Here is a 22,177-nt window from a genome sequence, read left to right on the forward strand (position 1 = left end):
TGATTTCTTCACAATCTAAATGATTTTACTCAGAGGTTTATAACTGAGTACCTAAAGCAAGTACAGTTAGTAAACTCTACAGATGGGGGGAGATCCCCAAGAACTTCCAAGGTCAGAAAGGTCCTGTGGGGGGAGTGGTCATGGCCTAGCTGCCTGAGGTCTTCTAATTTGTATGTGATTATAGACTCTTAAATGACATTTTATTAACTACATACTCAACTAGAGATTTTCTAAATATATGTAATGTCTCCTGCCTGTAATCTTAGCACTTGGGAGGCTGATACAAGAGGATGGCTCCCAGTTGGAGGCCAGTGAGGGCTACAGAGTAAAATCCTATCTTAAACAATACAAAAAGCTCCACCAAATTTAGAAAAAAATAAAATATTTCATTAAAATGTTATTTTATTTTGATTACCTTCGATACATCTTACATTTCTTGCCTTTAGTGAATTCTTCCTCGAATTCACTCTAGGCCACATACCAAGCCCTGCCCCCTCCCTTTTTTGGGCAAACTCACACTGTAGCCTGGAACTGACCATGTAGTCTGGACTGGCCTCCGACTCTCAGTCTTCTACCCCATTAGCCTCCCGAGTGCTGGGATCACTCACAGGCACAAGCATTCACACCCACCCAGCCCAAGCACTTTGAGAGATGTGCTTTTAAATTGACACAGTAATTTATAGGGTGCAAATATTTAATGATTAGCTCTGAGTAAATGGCATATCCATCATCTCAGATACTTGTCATTGCTTTGTGTTGGGAGCATTGTAAAGCATTTTCATCTAGCTCCTTAGAAGTAATTATCTATGTCAATGATTGTTAACTATTATACTACACACCAACGTCTTTCTAAGAGATTTCATAATGCCTCATTTTAGGAGACTCACTTGAACTAAGCTGAGCTATGCATAGAAACAGGAACAAACTCCAACTTATTATGTTGGCCCCTCTTATGATGGTCATTTCTTCATCTCTGTCTCTGGGCCACCCCCCCTCCCAACCCATTGCAACTATACCCTCAGTCCCTTAAGCCTCACTTTTTTTTCTTTTTTAAGCCTTTTGAGACAGTCTTGCTACTATGTAGACCAGGCTGGCTTCAAACTCACAGAGATCCACCTGTCTCCGGAGTGCTGGGATCAAAGGTGTGTGCCTGCCACCATCTCGAGGCTATGGCCTCAGTTTTTAAAATAAATTTACCACTGAATTCAGGTTGGAATCAAAGTCACCAGTATACAGATTGAAACAAATTGAACCTGTGAACTGAATTGAAAGCATTTCAGGACCAAGTTGTAATTCAGGAAAGAGCTCCTTGTTTGACCATTTTATCTCCCTGATTCTGGGAGGAAAAAAAAAAAAAAAAAAAAAAGTGGGAACAATAGATTTTGAGAAGTGTTCCCTAGACCCCATCCCCTTTCAGCATCTTGGCTCTAATCTGTAGTTTTAAAGGGCTGAGTATCAACAGCTATGTAAATAGTCATTTTATTAGAAATGTTATATTGAAAAAAAAAAGGTAACTTTAATACTGAACAGAGGGCTTGTTTGTTAATGTGGTATCTATTTTCAAATAATGATTTGTTTGTCTGTTTGTTTAGGGAACTCAGGAACAAGGCAAACATCCAGTTTGGAGAGAATGGGACAACCATATCAGCTGTCAGCAATAAGGCATATGTTTTTGAACGAAACCAGTCTGTTGGCGACTCTAATGTTGACTTGATTAGAACAATAAATATTCCTCTGTTGGTAAGTGGACCTCATAGTATTGTTATCATGGGGTTTCAGAAGGAAAACAGCAAGCCTGATAGGATTCTTTGTAATTTAAAAGCTATTATTTTATGATAAAATATAGATATTATGGGGGGGCTTGTCTTGCTTAATGCGATGAGTGCCTGAATTTAATTCCAGAACCACAAACAAACAAGCAAACACAAAATATGGACATACACAAAGACTTTGATTGTGTGTGTGTGTGGGGGGGGGGGGGGAGGGCTCCTGGCCTCCAGCTGGCTGTATCAATCTCCTTCATCTGCCTAATCTTGAATTATAGGCATGATACATTGGTAATGCCTAGCAAGCCTTTCATGTATATGTACTTTTATTAAGTAAATAGATACAGACTTTTTCTTAGGTTAGTAAAACAAGGTCATTTCAAAAGTCATTCAAAGGTTAGGTCTCTGGGATTTTTCCTTTGTGTTCAGGATTAGCATTTATGCAAATAAGTAAGGATTTTTTTTTTTTTTTCTTTTGGTACTTATGCTATCCTGAGACCCAGGGTTCTCTTTCTTTCTTGAATCTGGATCTCTTTTAGCCCAGCCTAGCCTACCACATTTGTTTGTTTTTTAGTGTGGTACTAGGGATCAAATGCTGTGCTTCCTGAATGGCGTTGTGGGGAGGTCAGGGGCTGCTTTACCGAGTGAGCCCTGTGCCCAGTCCTCCAGGGAGCTCTTCTAATCCTTACACCAACCTTCCCCAAGGCTCCCACACTCAAGTAGCCCAGGACCTTAAAGAGCACAGATCCTAAATCTGGCCTTGTCTGCTGCTGAAGATGTGGAGTTTAAAGGCTCAGTCACCAGTCTGCTCCAGGGCAAATGTAGCCACTTCATGGCCAAAGGTCCCTATGTGGTTATAGACTCTCTGTGATGTTGGCATCATTAAGATCCCACTAATGGGAATTCAAAAGTCACAGTTACTATAACTGTGAATATAACAGTGAATATGATGAGCCTGACCTGGTGGTCCAGGCCTGTAAAAACTAAAGAAGGATTAAAGAGGCCAGACTGGGTTCCAGAGTCAGTTCAAGGTTAGCCTGGGCAACTTACTGAGACCCTGTCTCAAAATTTACAAAAGGGGGCTGGGGCTTAGGATAGAGATCAATGGTAGAGGCCATGGGCAAGGCCATGAAGTCTACACACACACACACACACACAGAGAGAGAGAGAGAGACACAGAGAGAGAGAGAGAGAGAGAGAGAGAGAGACAGACAGACAGGTCACTGGTTGGATTTTCGGTTTAATCTCAAACATTAACGTCTCAGTTTCTGGCCCATTCTATTGAGGGGCAGGCAGAGAGACAGGTGGGTGTATTGGATGGAACATTGGTGAGCCTGCTTTGCTCTGCAGACTGTTGTGGAATTGGCTCAGCTGCCCCTGCTCAAGGAAATCATCGAGGCCATAATCAAAACCTATCAGCAGAAGCTGTTTGTGACTCACACAGTGCACGAGTTGCTCTGGGGCTACAAAGATGAGATCTTGTCCCTCATCCATATCTTCAGGCCTGACATCTCCCCTAACTTTGGCCTGTTCTATGAGGTAAGTTTTCTTCCTAGAACCTCTCCCCAGTTCACAGTGGGAGGGCACACAAGACAGAATACATCTTGAGAATGGCTTTTGTCTAGGTGAAGACCAGCATTGCCTGGAGATCTAAATATTTTTAAAAGACTATGAAAAGTAAGACAGTGGTTTTGGAGGGGGAGGGAAAGAAATGGTAGTAAAATGACTAGTTGGTAATAGATAAAATTAATAACCCCAGGAATAAAGTTAGGGGTGCAGCAGTTAGCTCATCTTCTGGTTCATGACTGCCCAAGGTCTCACTCTCAAAGCATAATACAATGGCATTTCACTTCCTGTCTTGCAGAGGGCAAGCCCTAAGGGTTTACACAACTTAGGGGCTGTTCAAACACTATTATAAGCAAGTTTTAAACACACCTTCTGTGAGGACATGGGTCCTGAAAGTAGAGTTTTCTTGACTTTGTTTCCTTCATTCTCGGAGTGCAGCGGGATACACATTCCTTAGAATGTTCCACCTCAGAGGAACAAGGCTTTCACAGGGTAATTTGAGTATCATAGTATTTCAAAGGTGTTTTTTGCTGTTGTTGTTGTTTTTGTTTTAATGGTCATACTTTTATCGATTTTTAAATTGTGATGTTCACTTATTTTCAGAAAAATGGGACTAATGATGGAGACTATGTTTTTCTAACTGGAGAAGACAATTACCTCAACTTTACAAAAATTGTGGAGTGGAATGGAAAAACGTAAGTCTAATAAGATTTCCTAGTGTAAGTTTTTCAATTTTCCATTTAAATAGAATATGCCTTTTCCCTCCCTAATTTAATATAGGAGATGTTGCCTAATGGTAGAGCATCACCCTACCATGGATAAAGTCTAAATTGGATCCCGGCAATGAAAAAGAAGTTGGTATTTATCTTTTAGGTAAAAATGTAAATGTTGTTAAAATTATTACTTTAAAAATTAAGATGAGGATAAAAATACCTTGAGAATTAAGAACTGATGATTTGTAGGCTTACCACAACCAGATATGAATTAGAAGCCAGAAAGTAGCTGGTTTTCCTTGGTGGTCCTGAGTCCTGGGACTAAAGGTGTGTGCCACCAACACCTGACTCTTCTATGTTTTAACAAGCGTTATTTCCTGTTTTCACTTTGCAAAACCCTTGGTGCAGGAACTTGGAGTACCATCTGGACCTAAACTTGGAAGAATTGCTATTTATTCTTTGCCCTCTTTTTTCTTCTGCATTTGGACTGTTTTAGTCCATTCTAACTGTTATAACAAATTATGGTAGACCTCATGACTTGTAAAAAGCAGCAATTTATTCTTCAGAGTTCTGCACGCTCAGCTGTCTAAGACCAACATCCCAGGAGCTCTGATGATGAAGGTGGGGAATGTGTTTCCTTACAGGGCCTTTAACGTCACACACGTGGTAGAAGGGCTGAGCCAGTCCCTAGGGTCTCATCTAAGGTCACTAGTCTTATGTCAGGGCTCCCTCTCATGATCTGATCACTTGACAGAGGCAGGATGTCAACACAAGGACCTGGAGGGATCGTAAATGTCTAGTGCACTACATGTACCATTATTCAAACATGCTATCTCAATTATGCTTTTGGTCTGTGACGCCACCTCAGTATAATATTTCTTGATGTCCTAGGCAAGTCTGTTCTGTTTGGAAGCAAGAACTATTGACCGAGTAGTCAATGGTCCCCCACAGATTAATTAAAGAATGGGATATATCTATCCAAAGCCTATCTGTCCCTGGCCTAGCTTCTAGCAAGGCTGGTATTAATGCCTACTTGGGTTACTGCTTTAAGTAAATCAGTATTTCTATGGTTGTTGTTGTTGTGTTGTATAGGATGTGGGTGGAGGGCAAGTGTGCCCAGTGTACATGCAGAGGTCGAAGGACAATTTTGTGGGCTTGGTTTTTCTTTTCCACCTTTGCATAGCTTCCAGAGATTGAACTCTGGTTGTGAGTCTTACAGAACAGGGTCTTTATTCACGGAGCCATCTCGTTGGTCCCTAAATCAGTATTTCTAAACACCTATGCAGGACACACTTTTTTTTGGAGGAGGAAACAGGAATTTGTGGCTTTTATCTTTACCAAAAGTGATTTTGGTTTAGAACCTACTTCTCTCTCTCTCTCTCTCTTTCTCTCTCTCTTCTAATTCCTAGCACTTTTGTGCCTGCTTGTGAATAAGATGCTGATGTAGCCAGCCTCAGTTATATCTGGAAAGGTACTAACCATTAAGAGATCCCACAATCCAACTGGATCCTTTTTATTCTTGTACTTATCGACTCCAGGTCTCTAGACTGGTGGACCACAGACGAATGCAATATGATTAATGGGACAGATGGAGATTCTTTTCATCCACTGATAACCAAGGATGAAGTCTTGTATGTGTTCCCGTCTGACTTCTGCAGGTAGGAACTTTAAAACTATGCTCTTTGCAGGACAAGGTGTGAGGAACATAAGCAGATACACCCACCATGCACGTGAATTCACAGGTCCTAGTGACAAGCTAGAGGCACATTGAGAGAGAATGGTGCATAATGGCTCACAGCATGGAGGGTAGCTGTTGATTTGGTCTTAACACTATTACTTGCAGTTGTGTGACCCTGAGCAAGTTATTTAACCATTCTACCTCCCTCCCCTCCCCTTCTCTCCCCCTTCTTACTCTTCCTTCCTTCCTTTTTTCCTTCCTTTCTCCTCTTTCTTATTCATATATATATACGCACACACACACACACACACACACACACACACACACACACATATATGTTATTGGAGACAGGGCTCATGTATGTCAGGCTGGCTTCAAACCCACCAGGGCCCTGGTGATCTTTCTCCACCTTCCTACAGTTATGGATGTGAGCCACCACACCCTGTTTATGTAGTACTGAGATTCGAACCCAGGGCTTCACGGGTGCTAGGCAACCATTCTACCAATAAACTGCATTCCTGCATTGACTTTGTATTCTTCCCTCCTCTCAGGTCAGTGCATATAACTTTCAGTGGTTTTGAGACTGTGGAAGGGCTGCCTGCTTTTCGGTATAATGTGCCAGCAGAAATATTAGCCAATACCTCTGAAAATGCCGGCTTCTGCATACCTGAAGGAAACTGCATGGGCTCAGGAGTGTTGAACGTCAGCATCTGCAAGAATGGTAAAAACTGCTAGAGAGGGATGGCCACAGGTTTCTAGAATGCAGACAGATTTGGGGTCTGCAGCAAAGAATTCGTCACCAACCTAATATAGAGTGCAAGCCCAACCTTTCAAGAATATTTTGGCATATGCCTGCAATCCCAGCACCAGGTGGCAGAAACAGGAAGATAGCTCTAGGCCAACCTATATAGCTACCACCTGTGTGGACAGTGACAGACAATGATGATGATACAGTGACAAAACTTTAGAACTCACTAGTTTTAGTAGCACATGCCTTGGCTATGATTCCTAATGATTTTGAAGAAGATTTAGTTTGAAACTTTTATCATGAGTGTCCTAGTGTTTCTTTTTAATTTTAACATGTTACTATTGCTGTGTGTATAATGGGTGAACATGCATGTCATGGTGGACATGTGGCTTCAAAGGATACTCAGTGGAGTCAGTTTTTTGGTTGGTTTTTTTTTTTTTTTTTTTTTTTGTTTTGTTTTGTTTTTGTTTTTCGAGACAGGGTTTCTCTGTATTGCTTTGGAGCCTGTCCTGGAACTCACTCTGTAAACTAGGCTAGCCTGGTTGTGCAGGATCCCTATTTGGAACAGAATTCATCTTTAAAATATGTGGGATGGTTGTTGTTTTGAGACAAATTTTCACCATATCATCCTGGAGGCTATCCTCAAACTCAGTATGTTGTAACGAGTACTGTTTTTCCCATCAGTATGTTGCCCAGGATATCCTTAAACTTCCTGCCTCAGCCTTCACCAATTCTGGGCTTACCATGCCTGGCTCTCTTTAAAGTTCCTCTGGAGAAGTTGCCTGCATGGCAACCCTCTCTCTCTGAATTACATTACTCCTTTCTCAAAAATAAAGTGGTCCACTAACTTGATTCTCTTGTCAGTTGACATTAAAATCTCTTTTGGGACAAGTCTGAGGGTAGCAGTCCACCATCCTTGTCCTTTTCACAGCAGCACAAACCTTACATCAGGGTTCTTTGGAGAGATATTAAAATAGACATCCTACACTAACAAATTCTGAGGATGGTTCACATGAGATAGATGGTGGCCACAGTGCAGAGGAGCCAGGTGCTCTAACAGTGAATGGGGACACATGCCTTCTTCTAATCTCTCTGGTTGTGTAGCTCAGTGTCTTACCCATATGGAGGCATTGTTTTCTGGCTGTATTCTTCTTCCAGGAGTCGATGCCAGAGTCAAAGAAAAAAAAAAAAAAAAAAAAAAAAGAAATGGGTTTTGCAGCCCTCAGACCTCTTAGCACAGTATTTTCCTCTTCGCTTTTCAGAACTCCCAAACATGGGCTGGAGGCTTTGTCAAAGCAGTTTGTTATAGGTGGACAGTTTCCCTCCACAGATCAAACTTGGGAAGATGCAGATTTCTGAATGGCGTCATCATTGTTTGTGAATACGTTTCAGTGTTCCTGTTTGGGCTTAACTCATTATGCTATGCAGGAAACAAGGTCTACTGGTGTAAAACAGTTTGTTTTTCTTCAAAATCAAAAGCCAGGCATGATAGTGTATGACTGTAATCCTAGCAGAAGCAGTGGGAATTCTGAGAGTTCTGGTCTAGCCTAGTCTGTGGAGCGAATTCCAGACTAGCCTGAGCTACATACAGAGTAAGACCTTGTCTCAAACAAACAGCAAAAACCCAAACAAAACAACAACAGCAAAAACTTCATTGTCACTCAAGTGTGCTCTGAGGTGGGTGCTCATCCAGTTAGAACACTTCCTCCACAGTTACGAGTCCCTGGGAAATTCTGGTGAATTTAGGGAACCTCAGCTTCTTCAAATGCAAAATGAGGATAAGGACTTTAGTTTCATAGAGTGTCTTGGAGCATTATTTAACACAGACAAATAGATAAAAAGTATACTTCTAGGTTTAGTAACTGTGTAGGACTTTAGTTTCATAGAGTGTCTTGGAGCATTATTTAACACAGACAAATAGATAAAAAGTATACTTCTAGGTTTAGTAACTGTGTGTTTAAGTATAAATATGATCAAGACTTTGGTATTAGATATCCAGTAAAATAATGTGGGGCACATCAGATGGCAGAAAATGTGCTTTAAATATTGAACTATGAGCTAGAGAGAGGTAGTGAGCCTGGCTAAGCTCACTTGGGTATGGCTTGTCTTTTTCCTTTAGCTACCAATTTTGTGGTCAGGAACTGTATATTCATCTGAGATTAAAACACCAGCCTCATTCATTTCTATGTCCCTTACCTTGCAGGTGTACCCATTATTATGTCTTTCCCACACTTTTACCAAGCTGATGAGAAGTTCGTTTCTGCCATAAAAGGCATGCGGCCAAACAAGGAAGAGCATGAGACATTTGTGGACATTAATCCTGTGAGTACACTCTTTCTTGTTTCTTATTGTGTATGTGCAGATTCTCTTAGTCCAAAACATTAAGAGACACACCATCTTCTGTGGATATTTAAGAGGGCAGAAGGAGATCAGGGTGCACTGTGGTTCGTAGCCTATAATGGGAAGTTCTAACTCCATGGATTAATTCTGCAGAAACCAGCAAGCCCCGTTTAAAGAAGAGAAAGAAAGCGAAGGGAAAGCATGGGGCCAGGGATATAGCTCAGCGGTAGAGCACTTACCTAGCTTGATGAGGCCCTAAGGTTCAATCCAGCATAACAAAGTGAAATGAAAACAATGATACAAATTCAGTTACCAAAAACAGCTGAGACTGGACCCATGTGACCTGGTCAGTCCGTTGCTGGGCAGGACACAAAAACATTTCACCTTCAGAATTACAGCTCAGTTGTGTATTCTCTGCTTAGAATGCACAGATCTAAATGGGGATATTAGCTTCATTCACTTTTGGCAAACCTTCTATAGGTACTGAGTGTCCTATCTATATATTATTAATGTAGACTGTACTAGATATGTTATATCGTATGAGTTCACAGAGATGAATGTTAAGGTGATGGGGATTCCTTCAGTGCAAGAATCTCTCACTGTAGAAACTAAATGAAAAGGTGAAAGATCTTGCTGAGCCTGGCAGCACAGACCCATGATCCCAGCTACCCAGGAGATTGGGACAGGAGGATCACAAGTTCGAGGCCAGCTTGGGCTATAGTGTGTTCCTCTCATGCTACATGAGCACTGTGACAACTGCAGTCCCAGCCCTCAGATGTGACTATTCTTCTCTATTAGCCATCTAGTCCCCTTTCATCAGCCAAACAGAGCAGGGCTTGTCACCAAGGGAATGGTACAGTCCTGTACCCTCAGCACACATTGGGGCTGCTGCCTCATGCCTCCTGCACTCTGGCAGGAGGAGCCCTGGACTTGGAAGTCATCTTCCTCTTAGTTCTGGCAACTGCCCAGATGTCCATACCCAACATGGAATTTGTGGCCTCTGATGGAGTGTTCCACTCTTTGCTTTACCAAGTGGGTATATCCTGTTTCATGTTCTACCCTGATCTAACAATCAGAATCTGCATTTTAGCAGATTCCCAGGGATTCACATCCCTCACAAAGCCCAGTCCACCCAGCACAATTATTGGGGGACCAGTTTTCCCTTGGTCACTCTGCCTGCCAAACATGGTGATGGGTTCCTGTAGGTCAGAACCTCACAGTTACTCTGTTGAAAATGTGGCTAGAAAAAAATACTAATTTTTTCCTCTCTTTTTATCTGCAGTTGACTGGAGTTATTTTAAGAGCAGCCAAGAGATTCCAAATCAACATTTATGTTAAAAAAGTGGATGGCATTGTGTAAGTGTCATTTCTTCCTAAAGAGGTAGAGGTGGGGTTTGCCTCGTGACTCTCCAGTAGGTATGGTACCAGGGTAGGGAGAGCCTACCCTTGACTTGTTTGTCCCCAGTGGGGCATTATTGAAGTTTAATAAAGATCAGGAGAAACAAATAGGCTGAAAAGATGTTTATTCAGGGAGAAATAACTTGCTTACAACATAGACAGATGAACACCAGCAAGTTCCTGGTCCCAAGGATGCCTCCGGATGCTCTCCTGTCCCCGTGCTGCAAGAGAGCTCCCAGGGGTGGGGTGGAGGGATGGGGGGGCTCCTCAGATTTAGTTCTCCCAGGTAGCTTCCGTCCATATCCCCACCTCCAATGGGCGTGGTAGGTGCCACAGGTGCAGACAAAGTGAATATCTCACTACAGGGCATGATCTCAATTTTCATGGTGCCTTGGCCTTGGTCATGTAGTAATCCCTCCCTTTATACAATACTGTCCATGGATCAGGTGATGCTATCAGTACTTTACAAGCATCAGCCTATAGCCTTATACATTGTCCTTGTTTTAGACACAAGAGAACTAAGACACTTGAGTCACTTAAGTGACTTTCTGGAACTCACATTTGTTAAGATTGTGCAGCTCCAGAATGGCTTTTATCCACTCACCTGATGATGCCCTCCACTCCTGACCCTGCTTTCCATATCTTTCTTTGTACTCCCTCTGCTTGGGATTAGGCTTAACCGCCATGAGCTCTCATCTGGACAGCCGTAGTAGGCTGAATCCAGCCTTTCTCTCCCACATTTCACCAGAATTTAGTCAGAATTCTCAAGTATAGCATCTTGCCCAGACTTGCCAGTGGGATTTTTCTTAACTCTGAGAAAATACCTATTGAATACATAATTTTGGCAAATCTTCTATGGGATCTAAGTTTCCTATATATTATTAATGTAGACAGACAGTACCAGATATGTATTTATACATTGCACTTGAGTTCACAGAAAAAAAAAATTAAGGTAATAGGGGATCCCTTCAACCCTTCAGTATAAGAATCTTTCACTGTATTGAAAAAGTCAAAAATCTTATTGACCTGTGATCCCAGCTACCCAAGAGGTTGAGGCAGGAGGATCACAAGTTGAAGGACATAAAACAACACATGTGTTGTTGTCTATCTATGTTTGCATCCATCTGCTTACTATCTAATCTAATCCATCCATCCATCCATCCATCCATCCATCCATCCATCCATCCATCCATCCATCCATCCATAATGATACATTTCCCCCATTGAACTCTCCAGATTTAATTCCATGTTGTGGGTTCCTTCTAAGAAGCAAACATGATTTACAGGGATATCTTCTGGCACCTGTTAGTATATATTTGAGGCAGTATATTATAAAGAGCTAGAACCTTAGACTCAAAATGGAATTAATTGTCTTGATCCTACTGCTCCTCACAATGATCTTGGTCATACTACCTCATCTCTATTAATAGGCTTCCCCCTCTATCCACCCTGTACACAACGAGAGCCCCATGGTATGTGACTGCTGTAAGAATTGAATAAAATAAAGCCCCCAAAACACTGAGTACAGAGTGGGCAAACAGTGGCCAGGAGGCTCTTGTTGCAGAGATAGGTGTAGGTGGCCTAGAAACTTCCAAAGTGGCAGCTTGTGTCATCTTCTCTGAATAGTGCTACTTGGATGGTGGCATTCCATATCTTGTGCATTGATAAAATACCACATAGACGTGCAGTTTTGCATGGCTGGCTTATAATATTGTAGTCTTGATTTCTATTTCTAATTTATATGTGTCTTTGAAGATAACTTACAAATCCACAGTCAATTCTAGGTAACTGAGTGAATTAAGTGTACGTGTCTCTCCAGGTGAGAGGAGATGTTTGCATGAGGATGTCTATGAAATAATGTCATTCTTTGTCTTTGTAGTGAAACGGGAAACATTAGGACTATGGTTTTCCCAGTGATGTATCTCAATGAGGTAAGTCCTGAAAGAGAGAAGGAAGTATGTTTTAGCAGTCCAAGCTTAGGGTACTTACATTATGATGTCTATGGTTGTAGTGATGTGCCACTTATGTTATGAAAAGAGAAACAGGTAGCTTTTTAAAAAGAGATTTATTATTATTGTTATTATTGTTGTTGTTTTTTTGAGACAGAGTTTCTCTGTGTAACAGCCCTGGCTGTCCTAGAATTCACTTTGTAGACCAGGCTAGCCTTGAACTCACAGAGATCCAGCTGCCTGTGCCTTCCAAGTGCTGGGATCAAAGGGGTGTGCCACCTCTGCCCAGCCCAGATTTATTTGTAATTATGTGTGTGTGTGTCTGTCGTGTGTTGAGTGTAAATGTAGATGCTCACAGAGCCCAGAAGAGGGCAGCAACCTGAGCTGCTCCATGGGGGCTGTCTGACCTGAGCCCAGGTCCTCTGCCAGAGCAATGACACTGTTGCCTGCTGAGCCATCTCTCCAGCCTCAACGGTGACTTTTTAAAATATAAGCTGCCCCAGAAAAACTCTCTTTAATACTTGTGGAAGGGGCCTGTGCCTGAGAGTTTGTTTGGACATTTTCTGTCTCAAGAGCACCAGCTGAGTAACACCATTGTGAGGTGCTGCTTATGTGGAGAACAAGCTGCAGAGGTGACAAAAGCTCCCCAAGCTCTGTCCAGTGACGCCTTTGCCTCCAGTGAAGCCCTGACAGCTTAGGACACCTGGGAAAGGCAATTGACATGGCTCAGCAGGTAATGGTGCCTGCTGTCAATGCTGAAGACCTTCAGTTTGGCCTCCAGAACACACGCACACTCACACCACACACACCACACACACCACACACACCACACACACACACCACACGCACCACACAGATACTCACACACACCACACACACACTCTCACATACTACACACACTACACACACCACACACACACTCTCACACACTACACACACTACACACACACCACACAACACTCTCACAAACACCACACACACACACACCACACACACACTCTCACACACACACCACACACACACACACACCACACACACCACACACATTCCCACACACACACACTCTCTCTCATACACATACACACCACAATACCACACACACACACCACACACACTCACACACACCACACACCACACACATTCCCACACACACACCACACACCACACACATTCCCACACACACACCACACACACTCGCTCTCACACACACACACTCACACACACCACACACATTCCCACACACACACCACACACACACACACACTGACACACACCACACACACACCACACAGACACTCTCACACACACACACACTCACACCACACACATTCACACACACACACTCTCTCACACACATACACACAATACCACACACACATACACCACACACACCACACACACACACACACACACTCTCACACTCACACACACCACACACAAACCACACACATTCCCACACACATACACTCGCTCTCACACACACACACTCACACACACCACACACATTCCCCCCCACACACACACTCACACACACTCACACACACCACACACATTCCCACACACACACACTCTCTCACACCCACACACACCACACACATACACCACATACACCACACACACACTGACACTCACACACACATACACCACACCACCACCACCAAACAACAAACAAACAAATAAATAAAATGTCCTTAAAATTACATACCAAGGTCAGGCATAGTGACTGGAGAATCATAGCACTGGAGAAGAGGCAGGGGCAGATGGATCTCTGTGAGTTTAAGGGCAGCCAGGGCTACTTAGTGAGATCCTGTCTTAAGAAAGAAGGAAAGAGAGTGGGGGAGGGGAGAAAGGAAAACACCAGGCCTGGAAGTGATATTGCTGTCTGACCAGCCCGAGACAGTTACAGAAAAATCTGCCGAGGCCTCGCCCTCCCCCAGTCAGTGCACACTAGGCAGATTTGTTATCATTCTTAGGGACTTGTGTCTTTTGAGGCTTCACCCATCACACTGACTGACAGAACCTCTCTTCTCATACTAAAATGCTGTTCTAGAGCATTTTCCTTGGTTAGGAATTCTCCCTCCAATTCTTGTTAGCAACACAACTTATCTCAATCAGGTTTTTGGAGACTGGTGATGGTAATGTGGACTCAGGAGAGAAGTGACACTGGGTACCACTTTTGCAGGGTTCACCCATTCATTCAGTCAGCCAGCATTAATTACGCACCTACGGTGCACTGGGTGCTCTCCCCAGAGTTGAAGTGGCTGAGATGTCTTTCCTTCAAGAAACTCATATAAACAGGTAAACAGTTATGTTGGCTACAAGGACTACAGATGAGGCTCTAGGGAGAGCTGGTTGGTCAGGCCTGAGGTAGCAGAGACACTCTAAAATGAAGTAATGCTGACAGGAATTTTGAAGTAACCATCTGATGCCAAGCAAAGGATATTATGTTGCTTATTATTGTGTCATTGTGACAGAAACAACTTAAGGAGAAAGATTTATTGTGGCTCATGTTTCAGAAGGACTTCAGTCCATGGGGGTAAGGAGGCCATGTTGATGGTTGGCAGCAGGGGTATGCACTGAATTTCTCATATCACAGTGGATCAGGAAGCTACTTCTCCAGCCAGGTCTCCCTCTCTTAAAGGGTCCATGAATTTCAAAAGCAGTGACTCCTAGCAGCACACAACTGTAGCCCCAGCACTCTAGAGGTAGTGCCACAAGTTCTAGGCCAGCCTGGTCTACATAGTGAGTTCCAAGCTATCCAGGGCTACAGAGTGAGACCCTATCTCAAAATAAAATCCAAACAATCAACTAGACAAAAACAGTACTACTACAAGAGAGTGATCAACATTTAAAACATGAGCCTGTGGGGACATTTCATATTCTACCCATAACACATATTATCTCAACATTTCTTAATATCTTTTCTCTCTGTTCCAGTCTATGTTAAGAGTTAGAATTGTCGGGCTGGAGAGATGGCTCAGAGGCTAACAGCACTGACTGTTCTTCCAGAGGATCTGAGTTCAATTCCCAGTAACCACATGGTGGTGCACAACCATCTGTAATGAGATCTGGTGCCCTCTTCTGGCCTCTGGCCTGCAGGCATTCATGTAGACATAACACTGTGTAAATAATAAATAAATAAATCTTTAAAAAGAAAAGAAAACGGAAAAGAAATGTCTATGTATCTTTTTAAAAAAAAGAGTTAGAATTGTCTTCAAGACAATTATTTATTCTAATTTTTAAGAGGATTTTCAGTATATCTGGTTTGCTTAAATATGAGACATAATCAAAATGCATTTGTTGTTTGCAATATGCACGAACTTATGTGTACATACACATGTGTGCACACACGTGTACACATACACACACACACACAGGATAGCTAGTTCCCAAATAATACTATTTCTTGCCCCTCCAGAGTGTTCTCATTGACAAAGAGACTGCAAGTCGATTGAAGTCTGTGACTAACACGACTTTGATAGTCACCAACATACCCTACATCATCATGGCATTGGGAGTGTTCTTTGGCTTGATTTTCACATGGCTTGCATGCCGAGGACAGGGGTCCATGGAAGAGGTAAGTGCCGGCTGGGGAAATCTCTCCCTTGCTGATAAGTTTACCTGAGGAATTCCTCAATAAATTGTTCTGAAGGACTGACAGCTGGCTCCTTTGGATAGATCTGGGGGTTTTACAAAGGAAGGGAACACTGATTTTTGTGGTTGTATTATCAATGGACCAAGTAGTAGGCAGGCCTGAGAAAGGCAGGGTGACAGAATGGCCCCATTGGTATTTGAGGCTTTCTTGGTGGGTTTGGAATTCCTGGACATATCCCATAGGAGGTAAAGTCACGTCTTTGAAAACAATAATTTGGAAGAAAAATAAAACCTTTAAGATCCTATGCTTTGGTGCTGGACAGCCTGGATTCAAATCCCAGTTGTGCCATTAAACATCTATATGATACTTGAGACATGGCCTTGATTTCATCATCTATAAAATGGAGAGTTTCCTGAGAGGTCAGATGATATAGAAGCAAAGAGAACTTGGCCCAGTCTTACCCTATAAAATTGTTATTATATGTGATAAAACGATTCCAGTATCGTAGCACAAAGGGGCAGAAACGTGCTTGTTAAGAGCCCTGGTGCATCTGAAGGTGCTATGGTTGTGATCCCATAGAATGGTAACAGGTGGGCTATATGAACATCATTAACTTCCAGAAGGAATGTGATAAATTGGCTCAGAGCAGCCTCTCAAGTGACCAAGAGTCTAAATACCTCACAATGCCCTTCTTTTCTGTGGAAGTGGAGATTGAAGCAACAGTCTAATACATGCCAGGCAAACACACACCAGGCAGGCACTCTAGTACTGAGACATATATATGCCCAGGCCTAAAATCAAAGGCATTTATGAGGTCTCTCTGAGATGATCAGGCTGACCTTGAACTTGCTCTGTGGTCCAGCCAGGCTTTGAACTTGTGAATCTCATGCTTCTGCCTCCTTGGTGACTGGGATCACAGACCTGAACCACCAGGCCTGGCCTTAGGCACCCTTCTTGAATGCTTGGCTGTCTCTGCTTTTATAGTGTATTTCTCCCCTTCTGTTATCCTGCTACAGTGAGCATTGTGAAGTAGGAGATGAAACTAGTTGAAACTGTATGAGTGATACTGGCTTGGATGACTCTGATGATGTCTCTTACACTCATGCTATTCATGCAAGCCCAAATTAGCAATAAGGCAAACTGTCTTATCACTGCCATCTATGGATCTGCTGGGTAATTTTCCTAGGTATAAACAGACCTCCTAGAAATGTTAAGTACCCTTCACTAGCCATCTTCAGGTCTTCTGCAAGTGTTAGTGAGCAGCTCTGGCTTCTGAGACACTGTTCCCAGGTAGGTAACTAATCAGGAAGGAGTTGTCTCAGTCCAGGATGCTAAGGGTTAAGGTTATAGTCCTGAGCAGAGAGGGGTGATAGATGGCAGGTCTGGTATTAGGGGCTGGAGAGGAAGAGCTGTCTGTCCTCAAGCTTAGAGTCTTGAAGAGCAAAGGTAGCTGAGAAGAGAATGGAGGGAGCTGCCTCCAACCAGTTCCTCCTTCCACCTCCTCCTTCTCTGTCCCCACCTGGCCTCAGCTTTTGACAGGACAGAAGTTTTAACCTTTCATCTTCCATTATCTGTCTCAGGGAACGGCAGATGAAAGATCGCCCCTCATACGAACCTAATTGAACTTACTTACCTGTTGCCTGAATGTGGTGAGAGAATGTGTGAACTGCCCTGATCTGGACCAGGACAGGGGAATCCCTGAGTCCTCACAGGCTCCTGGCCTGTCAAGAAGAGGGAGAAGTCACAGTGCTGGCAAGCGAGGAGAGCTTCCTGGACAAAGGGTAATAAGCGGGGTGACATGCTGGCCATTATGCTTTATAAAATCATGTGTCTGAAATTGTTCTAATTCGTCGAGGAAGTATCTAATAAACTTGTGTAGAAACTCTGTGGTTGGGCTCTGGGAGCTGTGGGATTTTTGTGACCCCCCCCCCCCATTGTAGATAAAAAGTCTGCATCACTTGTTAACGTTAGCTGAGCTGACCTGACACAGGGTAAAATGATAGCTTTGAATGATGCACCCGTCAAACGTGTCGGCTTTCCTTGAGATATTACATCCTGCACTTCACTCTCACCTCGTTTGTAATCCCTTCAGGAAAATAACGTAGTCTTTTGACTACTTTATGTGGGTGTGGGTCACATGGGAAAGGGGTTGGGTGGGGCAGTTTCTGCAAGTAGATAGCTTTGAGCTCCTGAGGATTTTTAATTTGTGCTTTTGTGGAGCAAGATGATGTTGGGGAGGGTAAGACAGGCAGTTCATTTAGAATACAGTTCAGTGTGAGCTATGGCATTCATAGGCTGTTGTTTTTAGGCAAAGCTGTCTTGATGAAGAAAGATGTATCCCCCAGGCCCAAATAGGATGGTGATGTGAATGACGGTGACTGCCAGATATTGAAAGATTGTTTGTGAAATTACAAACATTGGAAAGTCCATCTGCCCATAGTTTATGTCACATACAGGTCCCAAATACTGAATGATTATATATAAAATTACAAATGTTGGAAAGTCCATCTGCTCATAGCTTACATCACATATAGGTCCAGGGAGAGGCATTCATCGGACAAGACTTTGAAATTTTTAAATTCATTCCTTAGGTTTATTCTCAGCCAGTGTTTTGTGGCTCAGTGTCACTAAGTGCCCTCTACTTCCTGTGACAATCATTTTTCTGACAGAATGGCAAAATGTTTAGACAGAAAGCACTTCAGATGAGGGGGTCTGTAAAGGAGCCAGCTACTTCTTTTTGGAAGGTCCCTGAACCACCGTCATGGAGGGTATTGTCTTTGTTTCTCAGAGTCCATTGTTGATTTTTAATGAGGAACCCTACCTATATATTATCTGGCCAACCTCTCATATAATTTCAAGAAAACTGAATTTTGTTATTTAAGACTGAATTTCAATGTAAACAAAAAAAGTTTTAAAACTAAGATTTCACGTACATATTTGGAGGTAAAATGTTGCTTTACTCTACAAGCCCAAAATTTCTTTTGACACTAAAGCAATATGTGACATTTCCCTTCTTTTTTATTTTGGTGTTTTGAGACAGTCTCTCCATTGTAGGCCTGGCTGTTCTGGAACTCACTGTATAGACCAGGATGGTATTAAACTCACAGAGTGCCATCTGCCTCTGCTTCTGAGTTATGGGATCAGTGAGTGAGTCACCTTGCTTGACTTCTGTGTCTCATCTTGAAGGGACAAATTCATTAAATTTTCACCTTTCCTACAAATCAAGGTAAAAATATTTGATTCCCCAAACAACCAACATGTGAAGACTAATTAAAAATACTTGATCTTCAATAATGACAAATCTTAAGACTTTATCAATATTTAACTAGGTAATTAGCTTACCTTGGTGGTCATGCATTGAGACAGGGTCTCACTCTGTAACTCAGGCTGGTTTAGAACTCACTATGTAGCATACGTTGACCTTGAACTTGTGGGAAGTCTCCTGTCTCAGCCTCCAGAGGGCTGGGATTTCAGGTGTGCACTATACTTGTTTTTATGCAACTACTTATCCACACTAATAAATTGTTAAGCTGGTGCATACTAATTGGTTCACTCCTATTTTTCAGAATATAGTCATCTCTGATGAGACTTCAAAACAACAAAAAACAAACAAACAAAAAATAAACAAGCAGTTAATGATGTCCATAGTAGACTAAATCTCACATAGAAAAAGAGACCAAAAACAGATTAATTCTTTATTTTTAGTGTCACGGTTATTAATAGTGATGGCTCAAAATCACATTTGATATTTTACTTCTAAAAGGTTCATGACAAACCCACAAGCCACAGTCAGAATTATAAGTTGACTAACAACAAATGTACCCATTTTGTGTGGAGCTGGAAATGGAAAGCTGTTCTCTGGGTTCACTCTCTTGAGACTATTATCCTGGGAAGGTCCCGAAGGCTGTGGGGCCATCAGCATTCTCACAGCATAGGATGGCAGGGAACTGGGAAGGCACAGAGTCAGGTATGGGCATTATCCAGTAGGCTCGACTCTGCCCAGTCGACTTTACTTCCTCGTGTTCTACAGAGATCACTAATGATCAATTGGAAGGAGCACTGCACAGCTAACCCCTATGGGGGCCGGGCCTTCACTTAAGGAGGCTAATCTAACTTGTTTTCGTGTGAATTCATCAAAAGGTCCTCTGGGCATTGTTACTGGTGTAAATCACTTGTGCCTGATCTCTATGTTCTTCTTGTACTTTACACAGTTGTTTCGTTTTTTGTGATTCTTGATCTGGTTTTATTTCTACCCATAATGCAATGAATGAAGTGTTTCACTCATTAAAAAAAAAAAAAAAAGTTTACATGAAGTTGCTGTGTGAACTGTCTCTCATTGGATGGAGTTCCATTTGAGAAATTTGCCTCTGCCAATACATCCCCAATTCACGTTCTTGGAGTCACTTCTAATTTCTGCTCAACCATGAAAGGCTGGCCACTCCAAGCAGACTTTGTGGCTGCTTTTCTGCCACAGGGTTTTCTTCTGATCTGGAAGCCCCTGATAATGTAGGGAGAGTTAATACTAAATACCAAGGCAAGCCAAGTGGTTTTCTAATCAGTGACCTCAGGGTCATCTCAGGCTCCTTGGTGTAGAACTGCTCTCTAGTAGAATCTAGGAGGCTCTCTCTCTCTCTCTCTCTCTCTCTCTCTCTCTCTCTCTCTCTCTCTCTCTCTCCCTCTCCCTCTCCCTCTCCCTCTCTCTCTCTCTCTCTCTCTCTCTCAATCTCTCTCCTCCTCCTCCTCCTCCCTCCTTCCTGGTCTTTTCCTGCCAGTCCTGTTTCTTCCCAAGTCATACCATATCCCTGCCCTGATGTCCTTACCTTGGGCTGCCCCCAACCACACAATGAAATCTTCACAGCCTACCAAGAAGGGTGCTAGGAGAAAAGACATTATTGGAGGGAGGTCTAGGGCTTTTGATTCTGGGAACATTTAGTTTAACGCTATTAGTCCTAAAATTCAGATCACCTTTCAAACTTCCCATCCCAATATTATACCTTCCTCCTGAAATCAGAGTAGAGTCAGGGCATCTTAAAGTTCCCTGGTTAGTGTTACAGATGTTCTTATGTGAAAGACCTTGGTCCTTAGTATATATGTCCTTTCTAAGAACTCCAAACCCAACACAACAGCTTGCATTGCAAGGGAAGCTTCTCGTACTGACTTCTTACCCAAAACCATACAGAGGCATGTATACCTATGTACCACACCTAGCCCAAATGTTTCAAATCTAGGATTAGAAGAACCCCAAAAATACACTCAAAGGACCAATAAGGTGTTAAAACATATGCCTAGGAACAATATTTAGAGACCAATCTAGAATAAGAACCACAAAATACAGGTATTGAAACACATACATAGGTTTAACAGAAAATAAGTCATTTCCAGTAATAACTTCATTTCTTCACTCATCAAATATAAAAAAAGATTTTAAGACACCTTTAAGATATACTATACACACCCTAAAATTTACTCATTTGACATGTTCAGTGCAACGATTTGAGTAAACTGACTGAACTGTAAAATTTCATCACCTCAGTGAGATCTAGGCTAGTGTGTAGACACCCCACCTGTAGTCACAGCAACCACTAATCTGCATTCTGCTTTTCCAGACATTTCATATATTAGGAACACGGTCCTTCACATTCACACACACATTAAAAATGTTTGAGATACTTCCTAGGCTGGTCCCCAACCCCCAACTCAATCCTCCTGCCCATGCCTCCTGAATGCTGAGATCATAGGCATGGGTGTTTGGTTATTTTTATTTATTAGATATAGATTATGATCATAACATTCTCTGGTCTAAAAGCTCTTCAAAGTTTTTGTTACCACTCTCAGGAAAGAGTGAAATCCTGGTCATATTCTACAAGGAAACAAAATGTAATTGTAATTTTAAAAATGGGCTGGAGAAACAGGCAGTACTGTGCTTGCTGTGCAAATTTGAAGGTGTAAGCTCAACCGTCGGCACCCAGGTTTAAAATCAAGACTAGCACTGGGCACAGTGGGATTCACCTATCACCTAGCACTGGGATCAGTGGTAGTCAGCTATCACCTAGCACCCGGCATGCAGAATCAGGAGTTCCCTTGGGATTGCTGGCTAGCCACTCTTATCAAATTGATGAACTCTAGATTCAATGAGAGACCTTGTCTCAAAAAAAAAAAAGTAAATTAGGAAGACACCCATGTCAATCTCTGGCTTCCACACACATATACACATGCACCCTACCCACATGTATACACACACACACACACACACACACACACACACACACACACGAGTAAAATAAATTGGGGCAAAGAGGTTCCTTGAAAAAAGTAAAACTAGGTCTACCACAGGCCTCAGCTATATGTTAGCCTGTCACAGAGACACACACATGTCTACTGCAGCACTAATCACAATAGTTAACAAACCTAGCTGCCCAACAAC

At 42.5% G+C, this 22,177-nt stretch overlaps 1 protein-coding gene across 4 annotated transcripts in view; it reads left to right on the plus strand.

Annotated features, from left to right (window-relative positions):
* Window positions 1–22,177, plus strand: part of Scarb2 (scavenger receptor class B member 2) — a 193,022-nt gene that overhangs the window by 30,780 nt on the left and 140,065 nt on the right. For all 4 annotated transcript variants that reach the window (XM_051198212.1, XM_051198213.1, XM_051198211.1 and 1 more), the window contains exons 3-12: window positions 1,593–1,740; window positions 3,117–3,305; window positions 3,936–4,027; window positions 5,584–5,703; window positions 6,275–6,444; window positions 8,675–8,793; window positions 10,094–10,167; window positions 12,089–12,140; window positions 15,577–15,735; window positions 17,334–17,372. In XM_051198212.1, the coding sequence (XP_051054169.1) occupies window positions 1,593–1,740; window positions 3,117–3,305; window positions 3,936–4,027; window positions 5,584–5,703; window positions 6,275–6,444; window positions 8,675–8,793; window positions 10,094–10,167; window positions 12,089–12,140; window positions 15,577–15,735; window positions 17,334–17,372 (1,162 nt within the window). The remainder of the gene's footprint in view (window positions 1–1,592; window positions 1,741–3,116; window positions 3,306–3,935; window positions 4,028–5,583; window positions 5,704–6,274; window positions 6,445–8,674; window positions 8,794–10,093; window positions 10,168–12,088; window positions 12,141–15,576; window positions 15,736–17,333; window positions 17,373–22,177) is intronic.

This window comes from Phodopus roborovskii, unplaced genomic scaffold, assembly GCF_943737965.1.
Source record: "Phodopus roborovskii unplaced genomic scaffold, PHOROB, whole genome shotgun sequence".
NCBI lineage: Eukaryota > Metazoa > Chordata > Mammalia > Rodentia > Cricetidae > Phodopus > Phodopus roborovskii.